The following is a 17,182-nucleotide window of genomic DNA, read 5'->3' on the forward strand; positions in this document are numbered from 1 at the left end:
TTATAACTTTTTCTCTTTCAAAATTATTTTTTAACTCTTAAAACTTTTATTTTTGTAGATGAATCGTTTTAATTTTTTTATTTTCAATTACTGTATCATTGATTTCTATTATATATGAAAATACTTATAATCAACTTTGAATCAAAGTAAAAATCATGTATCTTAAACAGACTGGATATTTTTTTTTTTTTATATTAATTCGTGTATTGATAAAAAAAAAATAAAGAGCCAATCGTACAAATATTTTAAAAAATAAAAATAGTAAAGCATATCTATTTTTCCTCCTTTCATTCCCTTTTCGTAATGAATTAATTGTTTTTTTTTTCTCCCACAAAAATCTTCAGCCTTATTTAAATCTATTTTTGTTCAAAGACCTGAATTATAAATTTTCGTGTACTTATTTTTATTAGAAATTTCAAAAATTAAAAAAGTACGAAGTAAATGCTAGTATTTTAAAGGAAAAAGAAAGGTATCTATGAGAAAAACTTAAATTGCATCTTAAACGACCAAAGGCTTGAATAACTCTCCACGTTTCCCCTTCGACATTTATAAATTTACCCACGTGCTTTATTTATTTATATTTTTATATCCTATTTGGAAAATGTAAGTTGATATTTATTTATTCACGCATTACAAAAAGAAACTTAGAAGCAAATATGGTATAAATAGAAAAGCGAAGAATTAGTTAACATATTAATCAATTCATCATCAATCACTCACCGTGTCGTTCATCATTCCTTAGCTTCTGCAAATCCCATGGCGGCCATAACCCGCCTCCGCCTCGCCAAGTGCGCCTCCTTCGTCTCTCCTCTGCCCCCCCGAACTTTCTCCTCCTCCCAAGTCAACGCGCCGCCGCACTTCGCCGCCTCCTTCCGCCGGGTTCCGCCGCTCGACAACCTGAGCAAGAGGTGTGTGCAGTGGGTGTTTCTCGGTTGTCCCGGCGTCGGCAAAGGCACCTACGCCAGTCGCCTCTCCAACCTCCTTGCCGTCCCGCACATCGCCACCGGCGATCTAGTCCGCGACGAACTCGCCTCCTCTGGTCCCCTCTCTTCCCAGGTTTTCGTCTTCCTCCTCCTCATTTTTTGAACTTTCTAGGTTATTTTTCAGCTTCGTGATCTTTTTGACGAGGATTTCGTCAAGGTTATTGAAAAATTTCTTTGTACGGTTGGCGCTTGAAGAAAATGAAGCATGATTATTATTTTTAAAAAAATATTAAACATTTGTTATTCAATCTCAAACACACGAACTGTCATGTTATGATTATTATCTTAAAGTCAACTAACCTAAAAGTCATATTATAGTAGTGATTTCTTGTAAATTAAGAATTACAAGTTCTTTTATTGTGATGGTGCATAGAAGTTAAATCTTACCGAGCTTCCAGCTTTTGATCTTGTTGGTGGGAGTTGGTCAGCTTTATGCATTTTGTTGTTCCACTTTGCTTAAGCACTACTTGCTTTGTTAGTCCTTTTTTTTTTTGTCATTTTGAAAACAGACTTTTGGACTCAAGTTCCATGCATAGGAGTTAGACAATTAAATTATGCTTAACTAGATTTTCCTACGTAGATGTGGGAAGAGGGTTCTTTAAAGAACATGTAAAATAAAACTAAACAAAACTGAAGTGAAAAGTTTTTAAAATATTTGAAACGTACACTGAGTTGTCTGTATTGCCAGCCCCATGGCTCAAGGTTGATTGGGTCTAGTCTTGTTTCTTGTTGTGGTATCCAAGTCTGTGTAACTGAGTAGAAATGTCTTCAATATGGTGTTGCATAAGGGAAACTTGGACATGATAATAGTTATTATTCTTTGGTTTTTCATTTCACTGGAAATTGAAATACTGTCACTCACAGGCTAGTTGTTTTGGTTTGTGAAAACTAGTTAATAGTGAGGAGTGTCATTGACGTTGCATGTCTTATTCTTATTTAAGCCTGTGGTTGGAGATGCATGTTTCTGATGTATCTCAAACAGTTTGGCATTCCCGTCTTTTTGCATTGATTGTATCTTTGCTCTTTCATCATATCTGCCCTTTTTGTTGCGAGACTAACGACGTACAGAATAGTCTAATCGTCTGTTCGCTGTTAGCTCCTTATTCTTATTTAATTATAAATATTCTCGTATTATTTATTAACAGTAGTGCATACATAATCTTGTAACATTAATTGCATGCGTAATTTATATATTGGTAATGAGGAAAATCTACCCGTTCACCAAGCTAGTGTAGTAAAAAATCTCGATTTCCATTTTCATTTTTCCATTTTTAAGTGCTTTAGGTATTGGATTTTTTCGTTTAAAAAAAAGGTATTAGATGTTTTACTACACTTTACTTTTAGAGATCAGTTGACGGACAATAAATGAGCTTCTATTAGTACATATAGTTATGGTATTTCAATTTCATATGCTGTAGCCTAATTGTTGCCTCTTTGCTGGGTTACAATGTTTAATTTATGTCCACTGGATCATCTCTTCTACTTTTTATTTTTAATATTTGTTTTCTTACAGCTATCAGAAATTGTAAAGCAAGGTCAATTGGTATCAGATGAAATTATAATAAGTTTATTGTCAAAGAGACTTGCAGCTGAGGAAGCTAAAGGCGAATTGGGATTTATTCTTGATGGTTTTCCTCGAACAATAAAGCAAGCAGTGAGTTTCTTCACTTTGGTAAAGTGTATTTCATTATAGGTACTAACCCTCATTTTATTTACTAAATCTTTGCATGACTACAAGGAACATAAATACTTATAGTCGGTTTTGAAATCCGAAAATGTAATTTTTAAAGAAATGTGAAGAATTTTTTCTTTGTATGGATACACCTGATGATTTGATAAGGCGATTTACCTGATCTACTTTTTTTTTTTTTTTTTTTCTTTTATGATTTGATTTTCCCACCATATCAGCTTCTACTTCCCCCCTCATATAAGCAGCTTTAATTCTCTCTGCTTCTGCCTCTTCACCCCCCTTATGTGTTTAAGTTACAACAGTTCTGTTGCATGCTTCATGTTCATAGAAGCAATATAAAACTTTAAATTATAGAGTTTTCAAATTTTAGCTTTTGTTTTTCGGTGCAGGAAATATTGGAAGGGGTAACTGACATTGACTTGGTAATCAATCTGAAGCTCCGAGAAGATGTTCTGCTTGAGAAATGCCTTGGTAGGAGAATTTGCAATCAATGTGGGGGTAATTTTAATGTTGCTTCAATTGACATTAAGGCTGAGAATGGGAGCCCCGGAATGGTTATGGCTCCACTTCTTCCTCCTGCGAATTGCATTTCTAAGCTCATTACTCGATCAGATGATACTGAAGCAGTAGTCAAAGAAAGGCTTCGAATATACCGTGAAATGGTATTGTGCACACTATATTATTATTATGTGTGGACTTCAAATAGAATGACTGCTTGAGTGGCTTCGTATTTGTTGTATATTTATTTTTATAATGAGATGTTTATAAAATATCTGGGCAAATTTGTTGAAGTTGACGTTTCCAATTCCCCGTTGCTTATAAGTTAATTGTTGTGAATGATTTTTGGTCCCTTTCCATAAATTTAAAAAGACTTTCGTGATTGCAGACTCAGCCTGTGGAGGAATTTTACCGTAGCAGAGGAAAATTACTGGAGTTTAACCTGCCAGGGGGAATCCCAGAATCTTGGCCTAAGTTGCTACAAGTCCTTAATCTTGATGATTACGAAGACAAGCGATCTGCTGCAGCATAAAGATATAATAATGTATCATAGTTGTAAGTATATGTCATTCTTTGCGTGCATATATATTGCATGCTTGGCAATTTTGCAGGACAGAGAACCAAAGAAAGGGAACTTCCCTTCTAGTATTATTATGGACAAATGATGATATTTGAAATGCTGTAATCTGATAAAACCGATAGTATTTCTTTCGTTTTAATTTGGTTATATGGGAGGAGTTTCCCAGCATGTAATGTTATAGTGAAGAGTGAGTATATCACAGCATGTAATGTCATGTCATTGTAAATCAAATGTGAATGAACTTGTTGTTTTGCATCATGTCATGCTCGAAATTTAGGGAAGACTTTTATTGGAGTAACTTCCAGGTAAACCTTTCATGATGTTCCATGTTATTTGAATAAGTCTTTTTGATTTCACAATACCCATCCTTTCATTGAATATGCTTGTTGCTTTAACAAAGTTTTTGTAGTTTAAATTAATAGAACAAGAATTCTCTAGTTTTTGTTTGGCAAGGTAGATATTATCTATTTAGCCTGTAGGAGCTTTTATATTCCTTCATGAATTCTCTACGCCTGTTTGTTTACCACCGCCGAGAAAATAAGGTGGAAAGCCTTTCTTGGATAATTTGTTTGATGAGTTAAATGGATAAGAGATAAATAAGAAGAATAAAATAGAAACATTTGTTTATATGGATAGAAATACATGAAAGAAAGTGCATATCTTTTTAGCACCTAAATATTATTTCAGTTTTTTAGCAGAAAGTTAATTACATTTGCTGATATCTTTATTTATCTTTTAAGAATTTAGAACAAAGGCAACAAAAAAAAATTCTCCTATTTTATGCAAATATGGGGAGAATATTTTACTTTGGGTTTCAGAAGAGAATAAATAGGAACCCTAAATGCTGGGTGCTTCATCTTGCACCCTATTCTTTTGTTGTATCTCATAAAATTTAAAATTCCCGTTTTACCCTGATACTCCAAAATCCTAAAATGCAAAACCCTCGTCCACCCACGCCGTTTCATCTCCCACCCTCATTCTTCATTTTTCTTCTTCCACTTTCGCATTACATTTTTTTAAGGCATCCTCTTCATTCTATGCAGTAATGGAAATACTGTCAAGGAAAGCAAACAATGGCGAGGGAGGGAAGGTGTGCTTCAACCCAAATATTAACGGCTAACTGTATAGTGGAAGATGCATATTGAGCAGCTGCAATAAAAAGGATTCATTCTTCAGTTGGGTAGGTCTCGACTTTTATAATGCTTTTATTTAAGTTTCAACTTTGAGAGCTAACGAGTTTCCTCTCTTCCACCATGCCGTTGGAAAGTATAAGAAAATATATTTCAAAATAAATGTTTTGAAAATTATTTTTGAAATACTTGTTTTAGAAATTTTCTATCTTTTGGAAAATCATTTCGGAATGTAAAATTTTGTTTGAAGCAAGTGTTCGAAAAGACATTACGAGATTTGGAAACACTTTTTGTACTTGGAAGGTATTTTTAATCTAGATATTATTTTAAAATAAGGTATAGAGATTTTTATTATAATTTTAATGAAATATAATTTGGAAAATATTATTTTATGGGGGCGTAAGAAGAAAAAAATGAGATATAGGAAGAAACATCCCTAAATGCTCGAAGAGCATGAGATCGTAAATTTCGTTTGTTTGAATGAAACTCGTGTGGCAAATAAAGGGGAATTTCTTCCTGTTTCTCATGTTTTCTTACTTTCCCTATTTTCTAAATTTTCAATTATATACTTGTTCAAATTAATAGAAAAAGATATTGTAAGATTTTTTTTTTCATGTAGTTTTGGATTGTACGATATTTTTATTTTAAATTATACAATATGTAATATAAATTTATATTTTAAATTATATATTTCATGATATAAATTTGGAAGATAATTGATAATGTAAATTATATTTTAATTGTATAATCAATATGCAAATTTATTGAGAGACAATATGAAATATGAAGTATAAATAAGATTTTGGATTGTACAGTAACACAAATTTAGAAATTTTTAAGGTTTAAATTGTTTTTTATCCCTAAGTTATAAGCTGATGTTCATTTTAGTCTCCGCTTTTAAAAATGTAAACCTTTGGTCCTTAAGTTATAAAAAATGTATCAAATCAGTCCCAGTCATTAACGGTGTAAGAACGATGTTAAATGTTCGTATGATGTGGCAAAGAAGTTATGAAACGTGGCAAAACGATGTTTTATAGGAAAACAGATAGGAAAATACACTTTGATTGGAATAAAATTTATATATTGGTGATGGTGGTGCTTGCCCTAAAATATTCATGTGGAAGGAAGGAGCTTAGGTGAAGGAGCTAAGGTGAAGGATGTGAGCTGAGGTTGAATGCTAAAAGTTCTTCTTTGTAAGACAATGGTTGTTCTTCGTTGTAAGACATCAGCATCTGTTCTTGGTTGTTTCCTTCGTTTGAGGTGTGTGCCCTAAGGTAAGGAAGTTGGTTTCTGTTTGGTTAGGTGCGTACCCTAACCTCAGGATCTGGTGTTACGGTGTTCTCTGTTTAGGGTTCTTTTTGGGGATTGGGGTTGTTTTCTTGAGCTGGACGAAGTATTATTGCATTTTTCCGAGAGGCAATGACAAAGAATTAGTGTTCCTCTTGCTCATGGGGGAACTCTCATGGTGCTTCATCATCAAGAGGAATGATTGGTAGCCAAATGTGCTATTGTGGAGAGCTTGTCGTATTGAGAGTGGCAAAAACTCCTAAGAACCAAGGCAAACATTTTTAGGGCTGCCCTAATTACAAGCGGAGTTGTTATGAAGAAGTGCGAGGATGTAATTTCTTCAAATGACACAATGAAGATAATGGAGATGAAAGGGATACTACAATGAGATGGCAAAGGAGAAAGATTATTAATTTGGAGAGATCACTTTTGGATTGTCAGAAAAAGGGAGAAGGTCTTAATATCCATGTTGTGTATGATGAGGTTGATTATCATCATCCTTGTATGTCATTTGTTTTAATGTTGTTGAAGTGGTGTATCTATCACATTTTGTGATGAAGAACTTGGTTATATTGTAATGAATGAGATTGAGGTTGTAATCAGATTGTTGGTGTAATGACCTTGTATTTAATGAAGGAGTTGGTTATATTATAATGTTTATTACTTTAAGTTGGTTATATTATAATGTTTCTCACTTTAAGTTGATGAAATCAAAATATGCTTCCATAAACTTGTAAAGAGCAATCTAAAGTACAAAGCAATATAAAAGTACAAAGTAATAGAAATATGATAATCAGAATCTACTTTCATGATCAGAATCAGAATATAAAGGTCAAAGTAATATAAATATGATGTTCAAGGTCAAAGTACAAAGAGCAATCTAAAGTGCTGTTGTTGTTAAGAAACAACGCAGACCAATCTAAAGATGTAGCTGTTGTTAAGAAACAACCCAAAACAGTATTTGAAGTTAACCAAAATACATCAAATATCATCCAAAATACATGACAACTACATATCCAAACTACAAAGTAATACAATCTAAATTGTTGTTGTTGTTTGATTTGGCTGGGTTTGTTCAGTAATCTGACTTCCTTGAGTGGGGTGTAGTGTAACTTCGTGGTGTGGTGTAGGTTCCTGGTCTGGTACAACTTGCTGGTGTGGTGTACCTTCTTGGGGTTGCTGTTGAGTTGCTTAAGGGTAGTTAAGTCTTCTATGCCCTACTTGTCTGCATATGGAACATCTCTTAGGAATTCCTTTTTGTCCAATTTGTGTATCATCCTTCCTTTGCTCCCAACTATCAAGTCTTCTTTTCTTTCGTGGTCTACCTGGCAAGACTCTTTTTGGTGGAGGCTAAATATCGGGTGTTGAAGTCCTTTGCCATAGATGAGGACCATTCAAAGGGAAAATGATTGGGTTGTATGTTTCTTCATACGTGCAGGTCCTAAACCAAAGTGGTAAGTATTCTTCAGGATTGATGTTTAGAAACCTCATGGATGTGAGTGCATGGTAGCAAGGTATTCTTGTTGTGGTCCACTTTCTGCAGCTACATTCTTTTTTTTTCAACATCAACCACATACTTCTCAACAATAATGGATGTATGGGTGATTTGAAATATTTGCATCCCTGACCAATTGCCAAATGGTAAACAATGAATGTTAAGAACAAGACTTAACCATTTAGACCAAATCACAAATTTTCATACCTATGCATCCATTATTTTGTCTTGTCTAATTCCTTCTGCAGTCTTTTTTGAATCTTGGGGCAAATTGTTATGAAACAGGTAGGCTTCTTTATACACCAAGAGGGGGAGGGGGGGGGGGTGAATTGGTGTTGATTCAGAATTAAAATCTTTTCACAACCTTGGTATGAAAAATTCAAAGCTTTTGATCTTTCCTTGAAATGCAAGTTATTGAAAATGTAATGCAGCGGAAAAACGCAGTTGACTGCCTAACAGATATAGTCGACTGGAAAGTAAAGAGTGTAGGGATCAAAAAATTCAAACACTGTGTTTATACTGGTTCGGCCAACAATGCCTACATCCAGTGTCCTTCCAACCCAGGAAGCAAATGCACTATAATGGTTGCGATTTTTACAACAAGGAATTTATAGAAGCACCACGCAAGAATATATATCTCATCTCTAACCTAAAACCAAATATAGCTGCACACACAAAACCAGAATTGTAGCAAGAATCCCCTCTCCTGAAATCTGCACCCACGTCGAACAATCTTCAACGTGTCACCAGCACTCTTCACATGATGCCAAGCCTATCACAACAGACTTCACAGGTTGCCAAGCCTTCAATAAAAAACCAACAGTCTTTCGCAGGATACCAAGCCTATAAAGATCAACCCAGAAGCACCTCTCTGTGCGGAAGATGATCAAACAGTGAGAATGATGACTTCTCCTTCTGAATTCCTCTCAAGCAAGATCACCACCGTCTTCTTGGAGAATTCTTGGAGCTTCTAACGAATTCAATCTAAAACAGGAAAATGAAAATGTCAGATCACAAAAGTCGCAGAACAATTCGCGTTCTGTCTATTTATAATTTTCTATTTCATCAGATTGATTCATAGTCGAATAACCTACTAATGGAGTCGACTGTATTAAAACAGTTATAACAGACAGTCAACATAAAGGCTCCTCAGTCAACAAAATTAAGACTCATTTATTACAGTTGACCAAGTCAAACAGTTTTAACTAACTTTTGAAAATATAGCCGTTGGAGCTTGTAGGCTTAACAGAATTTCAAACATAACAACAACACAGTCGAATATGCATATCACAATGTCGACTGACACATGAAAAATCACTTTGAAATTCTTTTCAACTCAAAATCTCACACAACACATGTTCATAAAATCTGTACAAAGATCTTAGCATAGTCGAATCCATCAACAGTGTATTCGACTGGACTAGAACTTTGTCACAACACATATAAGTTCAAAAGGTGCCTGTGATCTTTTCTTTCATAAATGTGTAATGATTAAAAACATTTTATCTCACATTTCAATACAAGCATGTTCGACAAATATAACACTCAATCAAGCATAGGAACATACAATGTAATTCAATCAAAACATGTTCAATAGATATGACAAACTTTATAGAATAAGAACATGTAATACTGGAACGTATGCACTGTTATTAAGCACTAAGTTGTCATCATCAAAAACCAGTTTGATATAGAGTTTGTGTTGTCAATAATCTCAATAATCTCCTCTTTTTTGATGATGCACAACCATGATTAATAACTCAACCATGTTTGTATAGTTCCATAGCAGACAGAGTAAAACATATATATCATAAACAATTACACAGTTACTCTGCATATATAGCAAAAATATCAAGCAAATAAAGTATGATGCAACAACTCTCCCCATATAGACTTGCTCTCATACACTCATGTAAAACTCTCCCCCTTTGTGCATTAACAAAAAGGGAATGCTCAGATATTTATGCAGTTTTTAAAAAACAACAGAGATGCATAAAAAAGATATGCAATGTATGAAGTACAATGATGCTCTCAAAATCACAAGTTCATCACAAAACAATGTAAACTTCCCCTGTAATATAGATGTGTGATGAAACAGTGTGTAATGCAGTGATACTCCCCCTGTCATTATGCATGATTTTCAAAAACAGTTTGATTGCACAATGCAGAATATCACGGTGTAATCAACAGATTAAGCACAGATTTGTATCATAGTCAAACTATCAATCCACATATATATGCAATGATACAAATATCAACAATCTCATAATATTATCTCAATTTGAATTTTAAACATGAAAAGATCAGAGATAATAACAGAATAAAGATGATTTAAGCAAACAGTAAAGATAGAACCAAATTCCAAAATTGGAATTGTTAACCCATATAGACGTAGTCGAATGCATTAAATCATCAGTCGAATGCATTGCTTTGCAGTTGTTGAATTCCAAATGTAAATCTTCAAAGCAATGTCCTTCCTGCAAAACCTTTCAAAAGCCTTTTCCAGATCAAGCATAGTGGTTAAGCAAGAATAAAATAACATCAAAACAAAAGTCAATGTTTGTAGATGCATGATAGTTCAAGCACAGTTGACTTCAATTAGAGCAAAGTCGAATCAATCAGGCAGATTATCAGAATTCATTCCAACAGATTAAGTGAATTGATTGATTCAAACAACTGATTTTCATCTCCTTGGGTAACAGATATTACAATGGTAGTGCAAGAACAAGGAAATACAAACAAAACAAAGAAACACACAAAAGATGGCTTTATATGCCATTTTTCAAAATTAAAGAACAGAGACTCCTGATAGCTATGATACACAAGGAACCACAGTCACGACTGAGGAGAGAAAACAAGGGTACAATATGAAATAAAAAAGCTTCAGAAGAATTGTATTTATCAAAGTCTTCAACTATCAGTTGCAGATTTATACCAAGAACACTTTTCAGCTTATCATACTTTTCGTGAAGGATCCTTATTTGATTGACTACATATTTGTCAAAGTTTGTTTCTGGAAAGAACTTTGTTTCATCTGCTATCACACATTCTTTCTTCACAGTAAGATCTTCCAATAGATGTTCACCCATAAATTTCCAACCTTTTATTGTTTTTACCAGTCCAAGGGACTGTTAACATTTTGGCAAGTGTACCAGATCGTATCAAGTAATATAATTGGTAAAACCCAATATCGTTCTTCCCAAGAGACTCGAAAGGCCTTATCGTTTGTGAGAATTGAAATAGTAAGACTTGTAAAGAAAAATTAATTGTTGCGTATGCAAGAACACAAAATAAACATGCAATGTGTTTGATTCAGTTGACAAGAGAAAGACTATGGATGAATGGAGTTGTTGGGGGTTTACAATTTCATCTTATCCGCTCTCTCTTATCTACTCCTCTTGTTTAATTTGCTTTGTTATGTAATTCTTATGCAAACTTTCTTGGCCTACNGGGTTTACAATTTCATCTTATCCGCTCTCTCTTATCTACTCCTCTTGTTTAATTTGCTTTGTTATGTAATTCTTATGCAAACTTTCTTGGCCTACACTTAACCCGATCCCTCGGCGAAAAAAGCCTATTACTAATTACTGGCTTGCTATCCCTAGCCTCCCCTAGCAATTAATAACGCGTTAAGAACAGAAGCAAAAACAATTGATCGTCTTACCCCCCTATCCCTAGGTGGTATTGCTTAATCAAGGAATTTTTCACCAGTTCATGACAGTACTTCTCCCTCTTCGTGATGCTGATGCCATTCCTGCAGAAGATATAATTAAGAAATAAACCACATGAATTCATCATTAGAAGTTAATACATCATCAAACACTTTCAGACCAAACGCAGTTCAATACTGAGGGTAAAACAGGTTCCCCCTCCGTATCTCTGCAGCAAAATCAAGCATCCAATAATAATGCAGCACACCGCCCAACGTCCAAAATGACTGCCCGGCGGTATGCCTCTACAACAACACCGCTCGGCGGTGCGAAAGGGTTTTTCTCAAAAACTCTTTAAAACATCCCCATTCTCCACTCAAACACTAATTTCAACCATGCAGACAAGATTCAAGCAACTTAATTGGTCAAAACAGTTCCTAATTCAACAATTCATGCATAGAAATCCAAAACCCTACTTTGTCATATTCCTAAGCATGTTCTTCATCAAATTCCAAAATTAGAAACTAAAGAATGAAGTTGCACTACTTACTTGAGTGAAAATGCTAAATGCTTGCCAAAACTCCTTCAATTGATGATGAAAAACTCTTAATGCACAACTCTCACAAAAAACCCCTAAATTTTGAACAAGAAACTAGGTCTTTGTGAGTGGGTGGTAAGAAAGTGTGGGAAAATCTCTTTGGAAACCCTTTGAAGGTGCAAATTGGGTGCTACAACTCAGGGAGACCGCTTGGCGGAATGCAAAGGAAGGGATTCAGATGAAGAACACCTAGAAATGCTCGGCTTTAAAGCGCTTGGGGGTGGGTGGGTGTTCGCCGCCACCGCCCGGCGGTAAAGTTGCACCGCCCAACAGTGAGCGATAATTTCTTCTCCCTCTTCTTTGCTTGCTTTTGTGTGATTCATCCCTATAGCACCTGATCTTTGCCTTCAATTTTTCAGTTAATGCCTTTCGACGCTCAAATGTACATGCAATTCTATAATGCACTAAAGACAGAGTTTAAAAACAAACAAACAATCAACTGGGCTGCCTCCCAGGTAGCGCTTGTTTAACGTCACGAGCCTGACTCAAACCTGTTAAGCACTCATCAGTGAGTGCAATCCATACCAACACCCATCAGTAGGTGTACCATCCTGGTATCCTTCAATGGATACAAAAAGTTAGCATCCCTCAGCAGATGCTACCCAAAAAGTGTTCAAATAATCAAATATTTACAAGTTTAAAAATGAAATAACCCTAAACTAAAAAATAAAAATAAAAATGTTTCACAACAATTGGGATGACCCCAACAAACACCCATTAGTAGGTGTTGATATTCTTCTTACTTGATATTCTTTTATTTTTCTTATTCCTGCCGAATTTCTTCAAAAAATTATAAGAACACCAAGCACATGTTTCCATGTTTCAATCATAGGAACTTTGATCTCCAATTTCTTGAAGATCTCCATGTAGCACATAAATTTCTTTTCTTTCCTATGAAATTTCTTTTGATGAAGAAAGGGTTTTGCATAAGATCTTTTCTTCTTTCCTCTCTTCCTCCTTTTCTTTACCTTTTTCTCCCTTAACTTTCTCTTTTTATTTTTCCCTGATTTCTTTTTTTTTTTATTTTCTCACTTTTTTTCTGTTTTTCTTTTCTCTCAACCACTGTATTTTCTTTCTCATCATCATTCTCTCCCTCACTCAACCTTTCTGTTTCTTATTCCTCTATCTTTTCCTTACCAACACCCTCTTCTGTTTCTATCTTCTCCTCATCAACAACATTATCAACTTCAAAACTAGGGGCTTGGCATTCCTCCCTAGGGTTAACCTCAATATTAACCCTAGAATTCAATATCTCATTGGAGTGACGAATCTGTATCTCCAACCTTTTATTTCTTGCTTCACTTTCTTCTGTAAAGGAGAGAGAATTTTGGAGAAGTCGTTCCAATGTCTTCTCCAATCTATTGATTTGCTCATTCAAAGCAGATACCTGTTGCCCTAATAGTAATTGTTGATGTGGTTCTCCTGCTTTTCCATTCCAACCTTGATCCATACTTGAGTGAGGTTCTCACCAGTAGTTGAAATCATTTGGATAGAATTGAGTGCCCATATAATCAAATTCTTGTCCAAACTGCATCCTGCAAACATTAGGCACAAAACCCTAGAAAACATTTATTAGAACAAAAATAAAAATAAACATAAAAAATCAAGTCAAATTCAATCAATTTACACTACTCGAAAAAGTTAAACCTCGAGTCCTCGGCAACGGCGCCAAAAACTTTTTAACATTCTAGCAAGTGTACCAGATCGTATCAAGTAATATAATTGGTAAAACCCAATACTGTTCTTCCCAAGAGACTCGAAAGGCCTTATCGTTCGTGCGAATTGAAATCGTAAGACTTGTAAAGAAAAATCAATTGTTGCGTATGCAAGAACACAAAATAAACATGCAATGTGTTTGATTCAGTTGACAAGAAAAGACTATGGATGAATGGAGTTGTTGGGGGTTTACAATTTCATCTTATTCGCTCTCTCTTATCTACTCCTCTTGTTTAATTTGCTTTGTTATGTAATTCTTATGCAAACTTTCTTGGCCTACCCTTAACCCGATCCCTCGGCGAAAAGAGCCTATTACTAATTGAGCCTATTACTAATTACTGGCTTGCTATCCCTAGCCTCCCCTAGCAATTAATAACGCATTAAGAACAGAAGCAAAAACAATTGATCGTCCTACCCCCTATCCCTAGGTGGTATTGTACGTTCCCGTATCAATAGAGACAAACAACAGTTATCGAATGAGTTAAACGATAAAAGCTTTAAACGCAGATGAGAACCCAACAATTGATAATCAAAGCATATGAAGAATCATATAAATAAACAAGAGTTTCAATAAAAGAGAGTTTCAAAAGATTACATTGTTTCCCCCAACAACAAAAGGGTTTAGTTCACCATTGTCATGTTGAACCTAGATGAAAAATGATGGAAGAATGGAAGAGCATACCCTAGATAGGATAAAAAGGAGCCTAAGCATCCAAGAGATCTTCTCCAAGGAGTGAAAATTAGGTCTGGCCGCCCTCTTCTGTCAAAAGAATGACTCTCAAGTCGCAACAAGGCTATTTATAGATGAGGAGCGTCACAGAAAACAGGCCCAACCCCAGCAGACAACCGCCCGACGCCACACTTATGCCGCCTGGCGGTTTGCTCATAATCGTGCCACCGCCCGGCGCTAGGGGTCCACCGCTCGGCAGTTTGCCCTTTGTCGCTTCTCCTCGTTTTTGACCGCCCAACGGTGAATTTTGCTGTTGGGCGGTTCCTAGACTCTTATTTTCTTTGATTTTCTTCCTCTGTCTTCAACTCCATTCTTCACTGTCATAAAAAATGCTACAAAACAATGCAAAACAAGCATATTATCGCTAAAAACAACTTTTGACTCTCAACTGACTCATTTATTGGGTTTTACTTGATTCTAAGCTCATTATAAGTCTTAAAGGGTGTAATTTGCTCTAAAATGACATATGAAAATAACTGTTTTTCAACCGTTATCAAGGACATAAGTGAATCTCTGTCAAATGAATTTGGATAGCCCCATATGCATTTGCGCTCATTACTAGTATCAACCCCAAGAAGTACAAGTATTTTGCTTATCAGGCATGCATAAGGCAAATATAGTGATATTTTCAGTGCACAGTACTGCATGTGATCTTTAATCACCTGTAACCAATTTGTAAAGAGGTTCTTGATAGCATGGATTAGGAAAATGTCTTTTGTGGTCATTCTATCCTTTTTTATCCTTCCGGGTAACATGATTTTTGCTAGAATGTGAGCAAGAATCTTCTCCTGTTTTTGTAATCCTTCATGTGCAAAAACTTTTTCAATGGTGTATACGCCTGGAAAACATAGCCATTCTTGATATGTCTGTTTCTTGTCCAGTAAGGCATTTACTTCTGAAATGGGTAAATGTAAGAATATGCCCTCAGATGGTAAATTTGTTACAATGTTCCATAGGGTATCATCAATGTGAATGCCCATTCCCTTTACCTTAGAAAAAAATGTCTCCATTTTGTACCCATAAATTGTGATAGAACACCTTAACCAGATCGGGATACCATGTCTTTCTCAACTGCAAGAAATGAGATAACCCTTGTGATTCAAGCCAAAAAGGAAACATAAATCCTTCGCCTTTGAACATTTCCAGGTTGATGTTCATAGGAGAAACTACTGCCTTTACAGACCCATTTGTGAACCTTAGTCTTTCTTCTTCGTTTCTGAATCAGTTTAACGTACAGGATTCACCCATATTGATTGTTGACCTGCAGTCCTCATTCATTGACTTGCTTGAAGAACCCATGACAAGATGATTCTTTGAAACTTTCTTGAAGGATTTTTAGAGAAGTAGAAAGATGACAAAACAAAATGGTTCAAAATAACAGTGAGACTTTTATAAGGAGGGAAACATTGCGCGCCAAATAGTATGTATAGATGGAATATTTAAAATTTTCAAAAGGAACAAATATCATAATCGAATGTATTAAGTTGAGAGTCGACTAGGCAGTTAAAAATAATTTTCAAGCAAATTCAATCATCCAAACAGTTCAGCACACAATACAAACAATCACTTAGCAACAATCAATCAAAGTATGCATGATGCAGCAGATAGATACAAAATTACCAGTTGTAGACATTCAAGGTGTTTGATATAATCCACAGTTAATTCATCCTTGAGAACAGTTCTGTATCAGCTGCATAACCTGCAAAACACTTTAAGTTTTGGTTGCTGGTACCCATTTAATTTTTGGTCCTTTATTGTTAGTTCTTTTCACATGTTCCTTTGGTATCCATACGTATAATCCTTGAGGAACAACAACATTTCTGTAGTAGCAATTTCTAACAGTATGACCAACACAATTACAATAAAAACATGCATTTCTGGCCGGTTTTCTTAATTCATTAAGCTTCCTAGCATTGGTTCTGTTAGAGTAACCTTTAAATCCAATTCCTTGCTTATTTTTACTTTTGCTAGATGAATTCAGTACAACATGTAAATAGTCACTAGCTTGAGCAAACTTAGCTAGCTTGCTACTCAAGTAATCAATCTTTTCAATATGTGTAGGACAATTTTCACAAACTTTTTCAACAGTAACAATTTTAATCTCAACATTTCTAGCAGACAATAAAGCTTCATTTAGCTCTTTTTCTAATCTTTCATTTTCAGTAACAACGTTATCAATTCTTTCCTCAAAGTCTCTTTTTTCAAAGCACGGTCGATTTACCTTGTACTGTAGTCGCATGGCTTCAACATGTAGCTCTTTGAATGCATCTTGAAGCAGATCATATTTGATTTCAACAGGTTTATTTGATATATCTGCATCACTGGCATAATCATCCCATGATACACCTGTCATATAGAATAAATTTGATTCCTCATCTTGATCAGAATCTTCATCACTTGATTTCTCAAAATCTGAGTTTTCCCAAGCAATGTAGGCTCCTTTCTTTCTCATGTTTCTGCTTTGAGGAAATCTTTTCTTCCGTTTTTGATTTGGCTGTAACTCAGGGCATTCAGGCTTGATGTGGCCTTCTTTTCCACATTCATAGCACTAGACAGTGTTTGTGCTGAAGCTCTTCTTTTCGCTTTGACCTGCATGCTTAGACAATTGACTATCATTTTGTATAAGTCGACTAAATTTTCTTACCTTCAAGGTCATCAATTCTTTGTCGTCCATCTCTATTTCTATGATGTTCTCTCTTGCAGCTTTCAGAGCTATGGACTTCTTTTCTTCAATCTCCTCTTCATCCTTCAGTCTACCAAGTTCTAACTCATGTTCCCGTAACTTGTCAAACAAGGTAGCCATATTCATCGTTGTAAGATCTCTG

General features: G+C 35.2%; 1 protein-coding gene across 2 annotated transcripts; it reads left to right on the plus strand.

The window, feature by feature from the left end:
- Positions 1-657: 657 nt before the first annotated feature.
- LOC106754411 (probable adenylate kinase 1, chloroplastic) lies at positions 658-4,009 on the plus strand. 2 transcript variants are annotated; one of them, XM_022777946.1, is made up of 4 exons: positions 658-1,056; positions 2,497-2,655; positions 3,063-3,335; positions 3,560-4,009. In XM_022777946.1, the coding sequence occupies exons 1-4, from the start codon at positions 757-759 to the stop codon at positions 3,701-3,703; spliced, it is 876 nt and encodes a 291-aa protein (XP_022633667.1). In that variant the 5' UTR covers positions 658-756; the 3' UTR covers positions 3,704-4,009. The 2 variants fall into 2 exon arrangements, with proteins under 2 accessions (XP_022633667.1, XP_014491907.1); XM_014636421.2 differs by having other exon boundaries at positions 662-1,056; positions 2,497-2,637.
- The last annotated feature ends 13,173 nt before the right edge of the window (positions 4,010-17,182 follow it).

Source organism: Vigna radiata, unplaced genomic scaffold (assembly GCF_000741045.1).
Source record: "Vigna radiata var. radiata cultivar VC1973A unplaced genomic scaffold, Vradiata_ver6 scaffold_108, whole genome shotgun sequence".
Lineage (NCBI taxonomy): Eukaryota > Viridiplantae > Streptophyta > Magnoliopsida > Fabales > Fabaceae > Vigna > Vigna radiata.